Consider the following 16,222-nt stretch of genomic DNA (forward strand, 5'->3'; position numbering starts at 1 on the left):
ATAGGTGTTACTCCCCAGTGTGGTGAAAATTGAGGTTGTTGTTGTGGTTATGAAACACCACAGGTGGAAAAGGAAGCATGAATCTATTCCACTAATAGTATGTAGGCTGATAATAAACTAACATCCAGCAAGGGCATCAAACAACATTGCTTCATTCTCAGGGTGGTTTTTGTTTTGTTTTTTTTTTCCCTTTTCAATTACAGCTGATCCTACCGCTCTGGGATTCATCGTTTCTCCATGGTCTCTCCTGTTGCTTCCATCTGGCAGTGTGTCATTTACTGATGAAAATGTGTCCCAACAAGACCTACGAGCCTTCACAGCACCAGAGGTTCTGCAGAACCACTCACTGTCATCCCTGTCAGATGTTGAAAAGGTACAGTGCCTCTTCCCTGGCAGACAGCTCTGGTGTTTTGCTTTTGTTACCTTCAAAAAATGGCTTTAAACTGTCCTTTTTGTCTCCCTATGGTTTGTGATTAATGTAATTTCTTTTGAGGGGGAGGGTGGGAAGGGATCCTCCTACTTTGTTTTTGCTGCTTAAGGTGGAATAGTGATTGTAGTTGTATGTAGCTGTGAGGAAGAGTCTCTACAAGCCCTGGCCATGTACCTACATAGTGGAATTTTTTTTACACTTCTCTTTTTTAACTCTTTCACAAAGGTAAATGCTCAGACAGGTAAGGTTTGTATATGTGATCTCCTCCAGGTGCAGTCAAAATGATTCTTTTCTCAGCTGTATTCTTGACAGGAATTTGTTGCAAATGGTAACACTTTCCTCAGAAAACCATTCCCTTAGCTAAGTCAAAGATATTTAGCAGTGGGAGTGAACAGGAAGCTGAGCTATTTCTATCTCCTTGGCTTCCCTGGATCGATAATCCTTGGAGGGAAGCTAGCCACAGCCAGTGCTGTGATCTGGGAATAATTATGATATTTGGCAGTGTTCCTCCAGGAAGAACAGCTCTTACTCTAGAGGAAAGTGGTATTGGCATCGATTGCTGTTGTGTGCACAAGGACTATTAAAACATGTTTCCGGGTTGGATATTTTGTTTTAGCAACTTTTTGTTATATAGTCAGTTTTCTTCAGAGCTGTATCACCAAATACCTACTGAAAATCCATAGTTACTCCCAAGCCCTTTAGACATCATTCTTGTCCTACATATTTTCAAAATTAATGGTATAATAAAATGTTTACAGTTTTGTCTATGGCAAAACTATAAACAGTTAGAAACCTAGGCTGAAAGTTTAAATAGAGATGTAAAAATTACATCAATGAAGGTTCAGATATGTAGGATGCAGCTGCCAAGTCCTGTAGTCATACTGTTGGAATTGTTTATTTTCTTTCAAGAGGGACAATGCTTTTGAAGACAGTAACATTACCTCTAGTGCCAACTCTGAAGTTAATGTACAAAACCAGCCTTTAAAAATGGCATAAAAAATAGTTCTGAAGTGACAAATTCGTGACCTTTGTCAGAGCTAATTGCACTCTTTGTTCTGTGCCAATATTCAATATGCTACTTTTTTTGTTTTTGAAATAAATGGAGGACTGTTACTATGAGAAGCTGTGCTGTGATGTTTCTTAATCTTTAGGAAGGAAACACTCAGAGAGACCTCTGTGGCCTGTAAATGCCAACACAGAACATATCAATAGGGGATGACCCAATGCTGGCACTCTGCACATGTACAGCACTGATTAATCCTCCAGCACTGATTAGGGCTGTGTGAATTTCTTTCCTGGTGTCAGCACAACCTTGCTTGCTGCATGGAAGGTGATCCATTTAGTTGCTTGTGTGGAAGAAGGAAGCTTCCTGAAACATAGCTTAGTACAAAAACTGGTGTCCTTTTATGACATTATTAGTTGAATTTATTAGGGCTGATAAATAGCTTGTATGTACATCCCTCTTTTTTTGACTGCTTCCCTTTGCATTCCTGTTAAACTTGGTATCAGGTGGTACACTGGTTCTTTGTAAGGAATATGTTGACTTTGTGTTTCTTAGATCACAGAAGCAGGTCTTGCTTTGCTGATTGTGGTAACTTTTGACACATTCAAACTTTTTTTTTCTTCCGTCACGACTGGCTGTAGTTCACTGAATTCATTTACTGAAATTTTTTGGTGTTTTCCTATTTGATTGTTCTACTAAAAGCTGCTGAAGGCAGAAATGCACCTTGTATTTAAGGCCTTGTATTAGACAGTGACAGGGTTGCCTTTGTCATTTCAGTTATGATTGTACTTGCTAATACAAATTAACAGTGTATTCAAGGAGAAATACTAAAAAAATTTACTGTCAATAAATGAATGCCCCTGTGATTCCAAGACACACAGTCAATTTGCAGCCAAAGTATGTCTGAGGTAACTGCAGGCTTACTGGAAATAGAGTAACCAAACCATTTAAAATTAGAATGGAGATTGATTTGGGAAATTAACTTCATGTTGATTTATATATTGTGGAACATATTTTAAGAATCATATTACAAAAATTAATTAGAAGTTTTGAAGAAATGCTTTTATTTTGAAAGCTGTTTTCAGATAGATTAGTAGAGTAGCAAGTTTTAGTTAGAGATCTGATTGCACATCTCGTTTTTGGAAATATCTTTGGGCATGTTGAAGCTCAGAATCACAGAATGATGGAATACCCTGAATTGAAAGGGATCCTCAAGGATCATCAAGTCCAACTCCAGATTCCAAAGAGGGCAACCCAGAAATGTATGTGACCATTGTCCAAATTTTTCTTGAACACTGATAGACTTAGGACAATGACAATGTCTCTAATTAGAATTAACTAGTTTTATAATAGTCTTTATAATTGCTGTTCTTGCATTATTGGGGGACTGAAAGAGTTGGGGAACTTCTGTTTTTGTTTGGTTGGGACTTTTTCTTGCTTTTGTGTCTTTTTTCTTTTGTTGGCTCTTTCTGATAAGTTTTTTTTTTTTGCATTTGTTATTGCTGTGAAAGCATATTCACCTTTTTCTGTGTAGCTGTGGTATATCTTAATATGTAAGGAAGACTTTGTAGCTTTTTGGTTGAAAGGAAAATGGATAATAAACCAGGGAGCGATTTGTCTCAAGTATTTGAAAAACGATGTTTCTGATTGGATCAAGCAGTGGTATTTATTAACTTAAAACCTTTGCATTTTTCTGACTATTGCCCTAATCTGTTCAGATTTTTGTAAATTTATATATCTAGAATTTAAGTAAGATCTTTTTCTTTTAGTTGAAGAAGCTGACTTATGTGAGCTTTTAATTTATTGCTGTGCTTGTAATTGTTCATTGCCTTCAGAATTATTCAATAAATTTATTGGTTTAAGTACCATAAATATTACTAATAACATGGTATAAAGAGCCTGGTGTATATTACTTATATAGTCCAGAAAAACTGTGCTTTTTTTATTTACTTACCTATTTTGTTTTGAGAGTCACCTAGACAGCCAGCATGTGCTTGTGCTCTTAATTCTGCAGTGTTTAAAGGTTTTATTCCCTGTACTGATGGGTGTATTATATTGAAGATACATTAATCGTTAATTATATGTTTAATGGTTAATGTATTTGTACCTCAAAATATCAGTTATAGATTAAGGTACTGGTTTAAATGTTTATATTCTTTTGTTCATTCCTTCTTTTTCCTTTGATCCCAATCTTTGTGATCTCATTAGGATAGACCTCTGCTTAAGTTGTGCTAAGGTCTGCCTTGCCTTCACACATAAGTTTTAAGGATCCTTGGACACAACCATGCAGTCTTTACTCCACACTAGGTTGATTGTATGGATTACATGAGTTTCTGGCTTTGGTGTGAGCTGAAAGCTTAAAATTGAGCAGAGAAGATGAGGGCACTGGTTAGATGTAATATGTTTTGTAGCACTTAGGATTTGCTTCTCTGAACCTCGTGTAAAGGAGAGGCAGGATTAGAAAGACAGCTGAGTTTAAATACCAGAAATGTGTTTCTAAACAAAATGATGTTAAGGTAGTTGCTCTCCTTTAAAAGTCTGCTTTGCATTTCCAGTCTTGTTCAATGGGTTGACAAATGTCTTGTGTCTTATGGCAGGTCCATATTTATTCTCTTGGTATGGCACTCTTTTGGGGAGCTGACCATGAAGTTCCTCAAAGTCAGGTAAGTTTAGATTTGGTTTTGTTTAATATTGCAACTTCAGATGTGATATCATTTGACTGACTTTGCATTTGAGTTTTCATGGCAGGGTGTCATACAGAGACACTGAGGAATAGGATGCCTTTCCCAGAATTTTACAGAATGGTTCAGGTTGGAAAGGACCACAGTGGGTCCAACCTCCCAGCCCAAGCAGGGTCATCCCAGAGCACCTGGCAAAGGATTTAATCCAGGTGGTTCAGTGAGGGAGACTCCACAGCTTCTGCTCCAGTCACTGCACAGTAGTTTTCTTTCCCATACTTAGAGCTTTTTCTTGTGAAGTGTGGTGTTGTCTTGCAGGAAGAAGGTGCTGATAGCACATTTCTGTTAGTTTCCATGAAGATACATCTGGGCTAGTCTATCCTGTGATGCCACAGGCTGAAAGACAGCAGTTTAAGCTGCTGACAAAGGAGAAAATAATTTGTTTTGATTAAGGGTTATATAAAAATAAATATTGAAGTAACATGGTTGTTTTACACATAATAAAGCAACTTGTTCTCCATGCTGCCATAGCTTCTGTGAGTCTGGATTTGGCACATATAGATACTTACCTTTCACAATGGCCAAGAAAGGGTATGAATTGTTTGGAGCAGGGAGTAGACTCTTGCTATTGACTTGTCAGTCAATGCAGACACAGTTGCAGACTACTTAGAGTTGAGTGTTATTGCTCAATGTGGTTATTTTACACACCCAGCAGAGCTCTTAAACTGTCCTGCCAAAACTGACTGAAGATAAATGTGATTCATTATCTTCTTCTGTGCTTCTTCCCTGCCCCCAATTAAACTTTTAGAAGTAAATATCTAAAAAAGTGAAAATAATATTAAATGCTTCTGAAAAAGCATTTAATAATGGACTTGCAGCTGTGGGAGAAGCAATTTGTGGTTCAGATTTAGGTTTGTTCCTACTAGTCGACCTTATGTATAAGACTAAGGAAGAAAATTTTGAAAGACTTCAGCATTTTAGGTGCTCAGTTCCTAGTTCAAGTTCCTTGAACAAAGTGGTAGTTGGGATCTCAGTTGTACTTATTTGGAAGTAGCTGCCTGAATGCAGTTAAGTGAGGTAAAAAATTTCAGAGCTCTGACTATTTAGGGGTACCTGTTCATAATGCCTACTGTGCCTATCCCAAAATCCCTAAAGTTTTCTTAGATGCTAGGGCTTTTCTTTTTCTTTGCTCTCCTGTCTTGTAGGACATGAAAGGACCAGTATTCAACAGTAGTAGGAGAGTGACTTTAAGTAGGTAGGTGTTGTGAGGAATGTAGGCATGAATTTTAGTCCCCATTTTCTTTGTTTCTTACTTTGGTGTTAAGAGTGTAGCAACAGTTTCTCAATAATGTAGTGGGAAGGTATGCTCTACCTGCTAATAAAACACTATTTCCCCAAAGACAACTTGATGAGGTATGCCTGGAAGGAATTTACCTTTGGGACTTTGTCATGTGGATCCTCTTTCCTGCGGAGTTAGTGTTGGCAGAAGGACAGTCTTGTGTATGGCATTACTTCTGTGCATTAATTTGCATGTGCAGATTTTCCCTTTTTTAAAATATATTTTCTGTATTTGTCTGCCTCTGTTCGTTAATGAGCTGCTTCTCTGCTGGGAGTATGGCTGAACATGAGATTCATATCTTATTCACATACATGATTTTTATGATCAGTTAGAAGTGATAAACAGATAGATGGGGAAAGCCTATGTTAATTAAATCGGGGTGGTCCAGAGTGCCTTTTTTATGGCTCACCTTAAGAGTGCTCACACAGGGAAGATTGAAAGATTGCAATTGTTTGAAGCACTCTGTGATGCAAAAAGCTTGACAGTGTTTGTACTTTGTGGGTAACCACCCACTTTGGGAGAGCTGCAGATCAGAAACTCAGGTCCCAAGTGCCTGCGGCCCCTGAGAACAAGTGTTGTCACTGACTGCTACATACCCTGGGGAGGAATATTCCAGCACAGTGTGCTGCATTCACTGAATGGGGAGAGCAGAAAGACATCTAGATTTTATTTTTTTAGATTGTATGGGTGTTGTCCTGCATTTATGAAGCTCTGCTCTGTTAACCAGTGGCTTGGTTCTTTTGTTCTTTACTTTTTTGTTGACACTGTTGATAGTTTGGTGATATCACTGGAATTTGGAAATGCTAACACATCTGATGCAAAATATTGGCTGCAAAAAATTATTGTGATGAGGTTTGAATTTTATACTTGTGAGTGGCAGAATGTTCAAATTAAGGATTAAAACTTCCTCTCAACCTTTTCCTTTTTATTTTTTCACTTATTCAATAAATGTTTGAGAAAGCCATTGGTATCCTGATCTTGCAGACCAGACAGCTTGTTTAGGCCAGGTTGTTGTATAGTAGGAGTTGAATCCAGAGGCTGAATGCCTCTCTCCTCTTCTACAGCCAGTGTTTTTTCAGCTCCTAGATGGTGACTTCAAACTGGCCCTCAGACAATGTAGGCAATGGCTCTCATGAGTGCATTGTTGAGTGTCTTGTTTCAGAGTGCTCTTCAAGTCACTGTTAAAACTGATTCTCCTGTCTCCCCTGTTCTTGTTTGTCACTAGCCTATCAAGCTTGGAGACCATCTCAACAGCATACTGCTGGGCATGTGTGAAGATGTCATTTATGCCCGCGTGTCTGTACGCACTGTGCTGGACGCCTGCAGTGCCCACATCAGGAACAGCAACTGTGCCCCTTCTTTCTCATATGTGAAGCAGTTGGTCAGACTGGTTCTGGGAAGCCTGTCTGGGGTAAGTCTGTGTCAGCGTTTGAGGAAATAATAGAGGTGAGCAGGAAGGGAGCAGAAGTGCTAATTCAGAGTCACTCTGCAGTCATTCTTCCTCTTGTTTTGGTATGTTGCAATTTTGACAAGGGTGAGTGTTGAAAGGAGGGAACAGCTTCTCTCCCCATGTAGCAGTTTGTGCACTTGACAGTTCCTCCTGAAACATGCGTTCATGAGTTTCTGAGGAAGTCATTTCATGAACTGTCTTCATTGAAAAAAAAAGGTAGGGAGAAACAGGAGAGTAAGGTGATGAACTGTAGGGCAAGGCTTAGACTTGTTGCAACTTGAAATGCTTTAGAAATGATTGCTGTGAGTTTACTTTAACTTGAAGTTATGCTTGACTTTTGGAGAGTTGCTTATTAACAGAAAGGACTGTTTAGGCAGTGTGCCAATTCTCTTGCACTTCTGCTCAGCTCCTGAGTATGAGAATTGTGGAGGATTTTATTGTCTAATCATGACCAAACTGTTTTTAGAAGTGAAAGAAATTACATTAACTCATCTTGCAAAGTTACTCTTCCTGATGGGCAACTTCTCTCTCCACCATTGCAGCATAACTTCAGAATAGTTAAATAATTTTAAGTAAATAAAGGAAGACCATAAATTGTCATAGAATTGTAGAACGGTTTGGGTTAAAAGGGACCTTAAAGCTCAGATCCAACCTCCCTGCTGTGGTCAGGGATACCTTTTGCAGATTGCTCAGAGCTCCATCCAGCCTGGCCTTGAACACTTCCAGGGAAAGGGCATCCCCAACTTCTCTGGGCAACCTGTGCCAGTGCCTCACCACCCTCACTGTAAAGAACTTCTTCCTAATAGCTAATCTAAATCTACTCTCAGTTTGAAGCCATTTTCCTTTGTCCTGTCACTACATGCTCTTGTAAATAGTTCCTTTCCATCTTTCTTGTAGGCTCCATTCAGGTACTGGAAGGCCACAATTAGGTCACCCCAAGCCTTTTCTTCCCCAGCCTGAACAACCCAATTCTCTCATCCTTTCCTCATGGGAGAGGTGCTCCACTCCTCTCATCAGCCTGGTGTCCTTTCTCTGGACTTGCTCCAGCAAGTCCATGTAAAAATTGGTGTCTAGAGCAACAGCACTACAGAAATTGCATGAAAAATGTTTAAAAAGATTTAATTTGCTGACGCTCCCTTTTTTTTTTTTTTTTTTTTTTTTAATAAAAAGGTATGATCTAATTGTTAGATAGTTTCTTCATATATCTGGTTGGAAATGCTTGCAGAAAGCAAAAGGTCCCTGCATTTGTCTAATATTTGACAGCAGCTGATTATGCCAGGCCTCCAGAAACAGTGCTGAGCCTGAGCTCCACAAAGCATTGTCTAGTCTGTGAGGTATGTCTGTCAGTCCAGTGCTCCTCACTGTAATGTCTGAGCTCTTGTGTAGTTGCCAAGTGGAGCTAGTCTGTGGTTTAGTGAAATAAAAGGCTACAGGGCCTTCATCAGTGGTGCTAATAAAATAAAGATCAAAATTTTAAATCAGGCCACAAGCTATAGAAAAAGCCACTGGGGAAAGTGAGTCATTATTCTCCAAGTTGTTGACGGCCATTTCAGTTTAGGAAGTTTTCTGCTCTCCCTCCCCTTGTTCTTGTCAGCAGGCCTTCAGGGAGTCTGGGTTTACTGTGGCAGACTGATCTAGACCTGATCTAGCCTGCCAAAGACAGTAACACTGCTCCCAAATGCTTGGTCTGAAATCCACTGGAGAGCTGAACCCAGCAAGTGTGGATTCCAGGGTGAGATCTCCCAATCTCCTGTCCATGTTGTTAATGAAGGAGTGGGGCTAGCAGTTATCCAGTGATGAAGCTTTGCTCATTTCCCCTACCAGTAACCTTTCTGATTCTGAACGTGTCACTTTGCATGAAGACAAGAAAAAAACCCAGCGGAATAGAACCAAGAATTAACAGAGTAATGGCAGCATAGCTGTGCTGCCAGGTTTTTGTGCACCTTAGCCAGCCAGCCCTGCTGGTTTTAAATGTTCAGTGCTGTGTATGTGTGCTGGAATTTTTTAAGTTAACAAGAAAAGGGAATAAATTTTGTTTTTTCTGAGGCAGAGTACAACTTACTATTCCAAAGTTGGCATGCCTCCAATCTTAATGGGCCTTATCAGAGGTCTTATCTCTGTGAGTGGTCATTTGGTGGTGTCTGAAGCACAGCTGAGAGGTCCCATTTGAATGTTTTCATTTGCCATGTTAATGTGCTTTGTCAAGGGCAATATAGCCCCAGGCTGATTCAGTCTGTTTAATGTCAACTGAGTTGTATTGTAACTGTGAAGTCGCTTGATTTCTCCTTCCCTCCTGCTGTCCAGGTTACACTCCCACTATATGAAAAGATCTCACTTAGAATGTTTTGTTGTAGCAAATAAACTTGTCTTTGAGTGATTGTACATGTGAAAGTTTTTCCTAGGAAAGTAGTGATTAAAAAAAAAAAAAAAAGGTTAAGTGAAAAGTTAGTGGGAGTAGTTAAGCCTGACACATGAAAGGAATGTGCCTGAGGGGCTGAAGAGACTCCTCACAAATGGATATATGTGAATTGACATGTGCAATAAGTCCTGTGGGGGTACAAGACAGTTCTTCCTGTTATGCAGAAATCTCTTGGGTAGAGCTAGGCAAGTTCTAGCCACGCTGTAATCATGGAAGGTGATTGTTGAGGGTTGATATCCCTTCAGTTTGCTCTAGGGGTGGAATGTGTTTGTTACATCCTTGTGAGCGTAATTTATCCTTAGTGGAAAAAAGGCAGACCAAATGTGTAGTTAAATAATGCACACACTATTCAAATATGGATAATTCTTGGGGATATTCTCACTCATGAATCAGTTTTTCGTTAAAAAATTTGAACTTCCATTCTGCACTTCACTGTTTGACACTAATATTGTGCATTTACATAAAAACAATGTTTGTTTCATACTAATATGAGCTCTTCCAACATTTTGACTTGATGTTACTGCCTCTTTTTGCAGATGGATCAGCTGTCTTGTAATGGAGATAGAAAATTGCAGCCAGACAGGAGCCAGGCTATTCGGGAGAGGCTGAGGGGAAAAGGGCTTCCCACAGGTAAGTGCTTCATTGCAGCCCTGGGGAAGACCAAGTTTGAGTAGATTTTGCAAGCAAAGAGATCAAGTAGAGGAGGACTTGCTTATAATCACAGAACTCTGATGGTTCAGTGTCTAGCAAAATGTTAGTGATGGTTTCAAGAAAATATTTGTCTTTTTTCAGTTCAGTCCTTATGGTAGGAACAGGTTTTAAAGGTTCTTGGCCAAATGTTTTGTTTCTGGAGAAAGGAGATTTTCAGCTAGAGGAACAGGAAGCAGCTTTTCCTTGTTCCCTCTTTCCTGTGGACTCTGCTCTCTCATCATAGCTCTAATTGCACAAAGCATCTTTTCCTGTGTCCTGGGGAGCCCTGGACTCTTTTCCCTGCACTCAAAGCTCTTTTGCTGCCTTTTTTTTTTTTTCCTGAAGAGGAGTGATGTGTGTTCCATTACAGTTCTGCTATGCTTTGACAGTGTGAGGTAGATATGGAGGACAGGTAAGGTTGTAATTTACTTCAGGGAAGTAAGGAAAGAGGAAACTGGGAGAGACCAGGGAGGAGAGAGATGGTTGCTGTTGTCACTGTGGAGGAAAAAGGATAAAGTGATGTAGGTTGAATGCTGATGTTTGCCATGATTTTTTGTTGTTTAGGATCATAGATGTTGTTGTTTGTTGGCAGCATCAGCTTTGTGCTAGGCTTTTCAGACAAGAGGATGCACTCTTCCTAAAGGCTGGTCTCTTATTTTTCTGGAAGAATTGTGGAGCTGAGCAGGATATTTTATAAGGCATCAGCTTGGACCAGTCTAAGTCATTGCAATAAAGATATGTTGCTGATGTGCTCGAGTTGCTCCTCTGTTCTTTGGTTTTGTGTCAAGCAACAATGCAGTGCAAAGCAGGAACTGAAATAACCCATGGAGTTGTCAGTGACAATATGAACTGTAGAAGTTAGACATAAGTCTGGCAAGGGATTGGTGGTCTTCCTTTATTAATTTTATTTTATAAGATGAGGCTAGATTAGGCTACTGTTTGATATAAAGCACTTACGGCAGTGGTTGTCAGCCCTTCCACTATAGCACTATGTGTTCAGGAACAGTTTCTGGCATAAGCTGTTTCTTCATTCTCTGGCACAAATTCACTGTTCTGGCTACTTTCTCAGGGGCTTTGTTTTCTTACTGGTCCTTTTCTTTTCTTTCAGAATATTTCAGTAGCAATAGGGAGATCTTTCAGAAATACAGGGTTTGGGACTGGATCAATCTAGTTGACTGGATTCATAAACCGTGTAATGTCTTTCTTTTATGAATTTTTTAAGAACTTCTTATAATAAATTCTTTCCCTGCTTCCTGCTAATTTTAAGGTTTGAACCAGAACCTTATTTTTCTGGTTGCTAATTTGTTTATTCTTAAACCCCATGCTTCCCAGTCTCTAGTGTTGTCCAATAAACAGTTTCTTTACATGCCTTCAGGTTTTTTTGCCAGTACTACTCTATTCCATATTTTTTTCAAGAACTTTATTTAAGCACAGTGACTAGCTACCTCCAGTCTTTCATTTCTGTGCCCTCTTTCTGTCACCTATTCTGCTTTTTATTCCATAACTATAATTAACTGTGTTTTGGTAATGATCGAAATACTTGTAAAGTTTTGGAGACATAGCAGAGCTGTCTTTAAAGTCTGTTCTCACTGCATTAGCAAATTCTGATTATTCTTTTCTTTGTTGCTTCTAGTTTTCTGTTCTCTAATACAACTAACTAGTCTTCTGGTGTTTTGTCATTCATTTTCTTAGAAAATCTTTAACTTATTTTAAATGTTTGTGGTTTGAGGGGTTTTGTTTCTCTGTCGGTTGGTTTTCCTACCCACAGCTTCGTTTAAACTTTTTACCAGATTTTTCTTTCTCCTGAAATAATGCTTGTCCTCGGTGTCATCATTATATCTTAACAAAAAGCCTTTTGTTTTAGGTTCTACTAAATTTTGGAGATTGCTGTGGTAGCTCCAGCCAATATCTTCATGGCTTTCTGGGTCAGCACTAGGGTGAATAACATGTAATGTCTGAAACTTTCTCTAAGGACTCTGTCTTTAACTCAGAGGAAGTAGACTAGATGATCCAATTGCTGTTTTTACTGTATTCTCTAACTTGAAAAAAATGTCATGGGTAGAATGTTTTTTCCTCTTATTCCTGGAGACTGAGTCCACTTGGCTCAGCTGCTATCAACCAGTAAGTTTAATAGAGAGTTTTAAGCAACCTTGGTCAAAATTACTTTCTGAAAGTAAAGTTCTCTTTTTAGGGGACTTCGAACTATCTAAAGAGTTCTAATTTAATAGAATCTTTACTCAAATAATATTTGTGAGACAACCTGATAACCCCCAGACTACAAAGTTGGCTGAATAGTCCTCATCCCTTAACACCTATTCCTGTGAAGATCATTGAAAATGTGTACACTCATGCAGAGTGTTATAGATAATGTGTGGCAGCCCAGGGAATAAATGTTTGTGCTTCACTCTTCCAATGTAAACATTATGTTGTCTGCATAATCCCAAGCCTGGTCTGAAAGGTACAAGTTATTAATGAAATGCTCTTCAATACTTGATTTTTTTCTGTTCTTTTCAAGATGAGCTGTCAATGAGCAAAACTGCTTTTCAGTTACCTTTGTAGGGTTTATGATATTTTGGTATTATGGTTCTGTCTTCCCCCCATCCCTAGAAGCAGAAAATATTTTTTATGTTTTCTAGTATTTGAGTCTTTACTCTCCTAATTAAAAAAATCAAAGATAAATTGAAATCACTCGTTCCTTTGTTTTACGTGTTGCTTTACGCCTGCTTCCACTCTTTTCTCTGTATCACATTATTTACTTGTGGAACTCATTTTTCTCCTTATAAGCTTTACAACCTTCTTAGCTTCTCCAAAACCTTTCCCAATTCTGTTATCAGCCACTTTTCTTAGTATGCCTTAATAGCACTGTCTTCTCTTTATGTTGATCTTAGATAAAATCCTTGATCTCTGTTTTGCTGAGACCTCAGAGGATTGTAAAATACAAAACAGAACCCCTCAAATAACCAAACCAGTTCTAGCTGTTTTCAGTTCTGTTTTTGCACTGATGCTGAGTACACTGAGTCGTGTATTTGGAAGTTAGTGAGGACCCAGTGAAATGGGTGTCTGATATTAATGGGTGACAGCTTGCATTTGACTCGGGGCAATTCAGTGCTTGTTATTTCTTTTTCTGCAGTGGTGTGCTGGTTTGGCCATGCAAATTCAGTCAATAACAGCACAGATCAGCTGCCCTGGGGGCACAGCTGTAAATTTCAGGGGAAACTATAGAATGTAGTGCTGATTATATTGGTTGATAATCTCACAGTTTGAGGAGCCACAAGTAGAAGGCCAGATGAAGGTTTAAGAAAGATGTTACGGTTTAAAAAAAAAAGCCAACGAAATCAAAACAACTCAGAAAGGCACAAAGTCCTTTTCCCCTGATTTGTCACTGTGCTATTCTGCTGCTGTGTGTAGCTGAAATAAATGCCTCTTAGTCCAGTTGCAAATTGGCAAACATTTAGAAGGTCGGTAAGCTGCTAAGAGAGGATTATGACTTTGAGTGTATCTTTCTAATGAGTTCGAAGTTCTGAGTCATCTTTTACCCTTTTCTTGGGTTTAACTGCCTCTGAGAACATGTTTTGGGTCAGGTTAACATTGGGATGATTGTAGGGAGTGAGGTGGGTGCATATAAGGATGTATATAACTTGACTAGTCACTTCCCTGGTGTATTACAAGTAAAGTAAATACAGTGAGCAGAAGCCTTTGCTGGAAAGGACAGAAGACTTGTCTGATGTGCACTCAGGTGAAGTACTCTTGTTGTGAAAGTCTTAGAATTCATAATGAATAGAGTAGGTGTCATTTGGAGGAAAAAAGCAGCATAAGGGGATGGCATTTTTTGTGAACTTTAGAGTATCAGAAAGTTACTTGGAGCATGTAACTTACAATAAATCGTGCTAAGTTCATGAATGTAGGAGATGGTTCAGTAAGAGAGATGTGTTTCTGATTGGAGAGTAGCCAACTAATACCTTAGATATTTGCAGTCTTTGAAAAATGCTGTGACTTTTTCTTTATTTGAATTTCATTATTATTAAGATCAGTTTTTCATACCATGTTAATCCCCAACTATAATTGCCAGGGCTTTATTGTTGACTTAGGATAAATGTTTTGAAATTTTTCCACCTCACATGTTTAAATCAAATATTTTGCTCTCCTCATGCAACCAGCTTTGATATTTTCAGTTATTAATTTCCATCTTTATGTCGTGAAGATAATTATTAAATTAATAAACACCTTTGTGTTAATATTCTCCCCAGTTAAATTTATTTTTTGTCTCTTTCGTGACTCTTTCTGTGGCTATCTTGGTGAATGAGTTTTACAGCAGGGCTGGCTGCAGAAGTAATTTATTGTAAATTAATATTACAGAATGTTTGCTTTTAGTCAAGTCATATTCAGAACAGAGTGTTTAGGAACTGACTTAGCCAGCAGAAGTAAAAGCAATAAGACCTGTCATGAGTCATCTGAACCAATGAGTTACTTAATTTTTGTACCTAAGAACACTTTAGACCTTAAAAGAGTTCTTACATCAATAATTATATGTGAAAGTTACTTAATTGGCTTCATAAAGTTCTTTTAGTGTGACAAAAGATTAAGTAACTGTCAAATTCTTCTAAATATAAAGCAAAAATTTACTCACTGTGTTACTCTTTGCTACAAATTATCCTTGAAAAAGATGTGTAGGCTATTTAATGCTCAATTGAAATCTCCCTAACTTGTACTTGCCTGGAAACCTGCTTCCCAGCCATCTAATACCTGAAATCCTGCACCTTGTGTGTTTATTTGCCAAGTTCAAGTTTAAGTTCATGATCTATGAACACCAAGGACAGACCTTTGCCTGAGATGTTTGATCTTCTAAAGAGGTGCAGCTAACAGATATCTTGGCTTTCCTGCCATAAAGATCCCTGATTTTAACTTGACTTTTACAATGTGGTAGACTGTCACAAGTCCAACTCATATATTATCATATTACAGTTGTATTCTGACTTTTTCTCTGCCAAAAATATGTGCCATCTGAATGAAGGCTTGAAATGAATTTTAAAGATCATTTAGATTCACCTTAACTGCACACAATAAGAAATATTTGGAAATAGTGGTCAAAATTGTGGATATTGATCAATCCCCTGTTTAATTAGATTGTATGCACTATCATATAACAAAAATGATAGGTGTTGTAAACTGAATGAAAAATGCTAAGTGAAGCTGCTTTTAATTTTAACAATATTCTATATTTCAACAAAAAAAACTCTCTCAAATAAGTGAAAACACACTCTTTTTGCTTTTGATCCAGGGAAGTTGACTGTGGTTTGTCTTTGTTCCTGATCTGGGTGAAAACACAATTTTTAGTCTATAAAGAAGTGATTTATAGTGATGACCTCCATATGTGAACTGAAGTAGCTTAAACATTATCTTGATAAATCCGAACACAGAGACTTAAATTATCAAAAACTGCAGCAAAACGTATTTCCATTTACTTGAAAATTTGTCATCTGTAAATATACTTTTTAATTTTTATTTTATTTTTTTATTTCCTCTGGCTCCTCAGTTCCAGAAACAAAAGAACTGAGTAGGTGGAGAATAACTTCCAGAGTTCAACAAAACCAAATGAAAGCCAGATGAAGATTTCTTTTTGAAAGAAAAAAAAAAATTCATCCTTTTTCACTTCAAAAGCCATGCCTGTTTCCTTCCAAAAAGTGTTTCTGTTTGCATCTAGCAGTACTGGTGGTTGGCATTGGTAGAGATCTTTTAAATTTAGGTATAGTTTCTCCAGGTATAGGGAGCTTCCAGCGTGGCACTATTGGAAATGCTGGCAGAGTAGTGCTGAGGACAAAGTCAGAACTCCGGAGATAAAACAAGAGCAGACACAAAAATCAGTAAGGAAACCAATCCAGAGATGCTGAATGCTGTCTCTGGGCACAAAAGCAGCTGTATCACTGAGCTTCTCCTGGGATACACAAAAATCCAGGAAGGGAGTAGCTAGGTGGATCTTTTGCCTACTTGGTTGAAGAATGTACCAAAAAAACTCTGATCCATAAAGCTGAGTGGAAAAGAGCAATAGTTGCCTTTTCTTGCAGAGGTGCTGAGGAAGGGAAAAGGTAAAGTGTTGCATTTATGAAAGATGAAGTGTTGCCTGGCAAGGCTCCCTACCACTGCTCTGAACAAAATGCCTGGGTTTTGGAGCAGTTTGGTGTTTTTTTGATAGAAGAGCTGTCAGTCCAAAGCAGA

The 16,222-nt window shown here is 38.4% G+C and overlaps 1 protein-coding gene across 4 annotated transcripts in view; it reads left to right on the forward strand.

Annotated features, from left to right (window-relative positions):
* The window catches only part of PTPN13 (protein tyrosine phosphatase non-receptor type 13), a 111,050-nt gene that overhangs the window by 32,379 nt on the left and 62,449 nt on the right, over window positions 1-16,222 (forward strand). For all 4 annotated transcript variants that reach the window (XM_088164060.1, XM_088164061.1, XM_088164062.1 and 1 more), the window contains exons 3-6: window positions 204-373; window positions 4,031-4,096; window positions 6,676-6,861; window positions 9,856-9,949. In XM_088164060.1, the coding sequence (XP_088020186.1) occupies window positions 204-373; window positions 4,031-4,096; window positions 6,676-6,861; window positions 9,856-9,949 (516 nt within the window). The remainder of the gene's footprint in view (window positions 1-203; window positions 374-4,030; window positions 4,097-6,675; window positions 6,862-9,855; window positions 9,950-16,222) is intronic.

This window comes from Sturnus vulgaris, chromosome 4 (genome assembly GCF_052056855.1).
Source record: "Sturnus vulgaris isolate bStuVul1 chromosome 4, bStuVul1.hap1, whole genome shotgun sequence".
NCBI lineage: Eukaryota > Metazoa > Chordata > Aves > Passeriformes > Sturnidae > Sturnus > Sturnus vulgaris.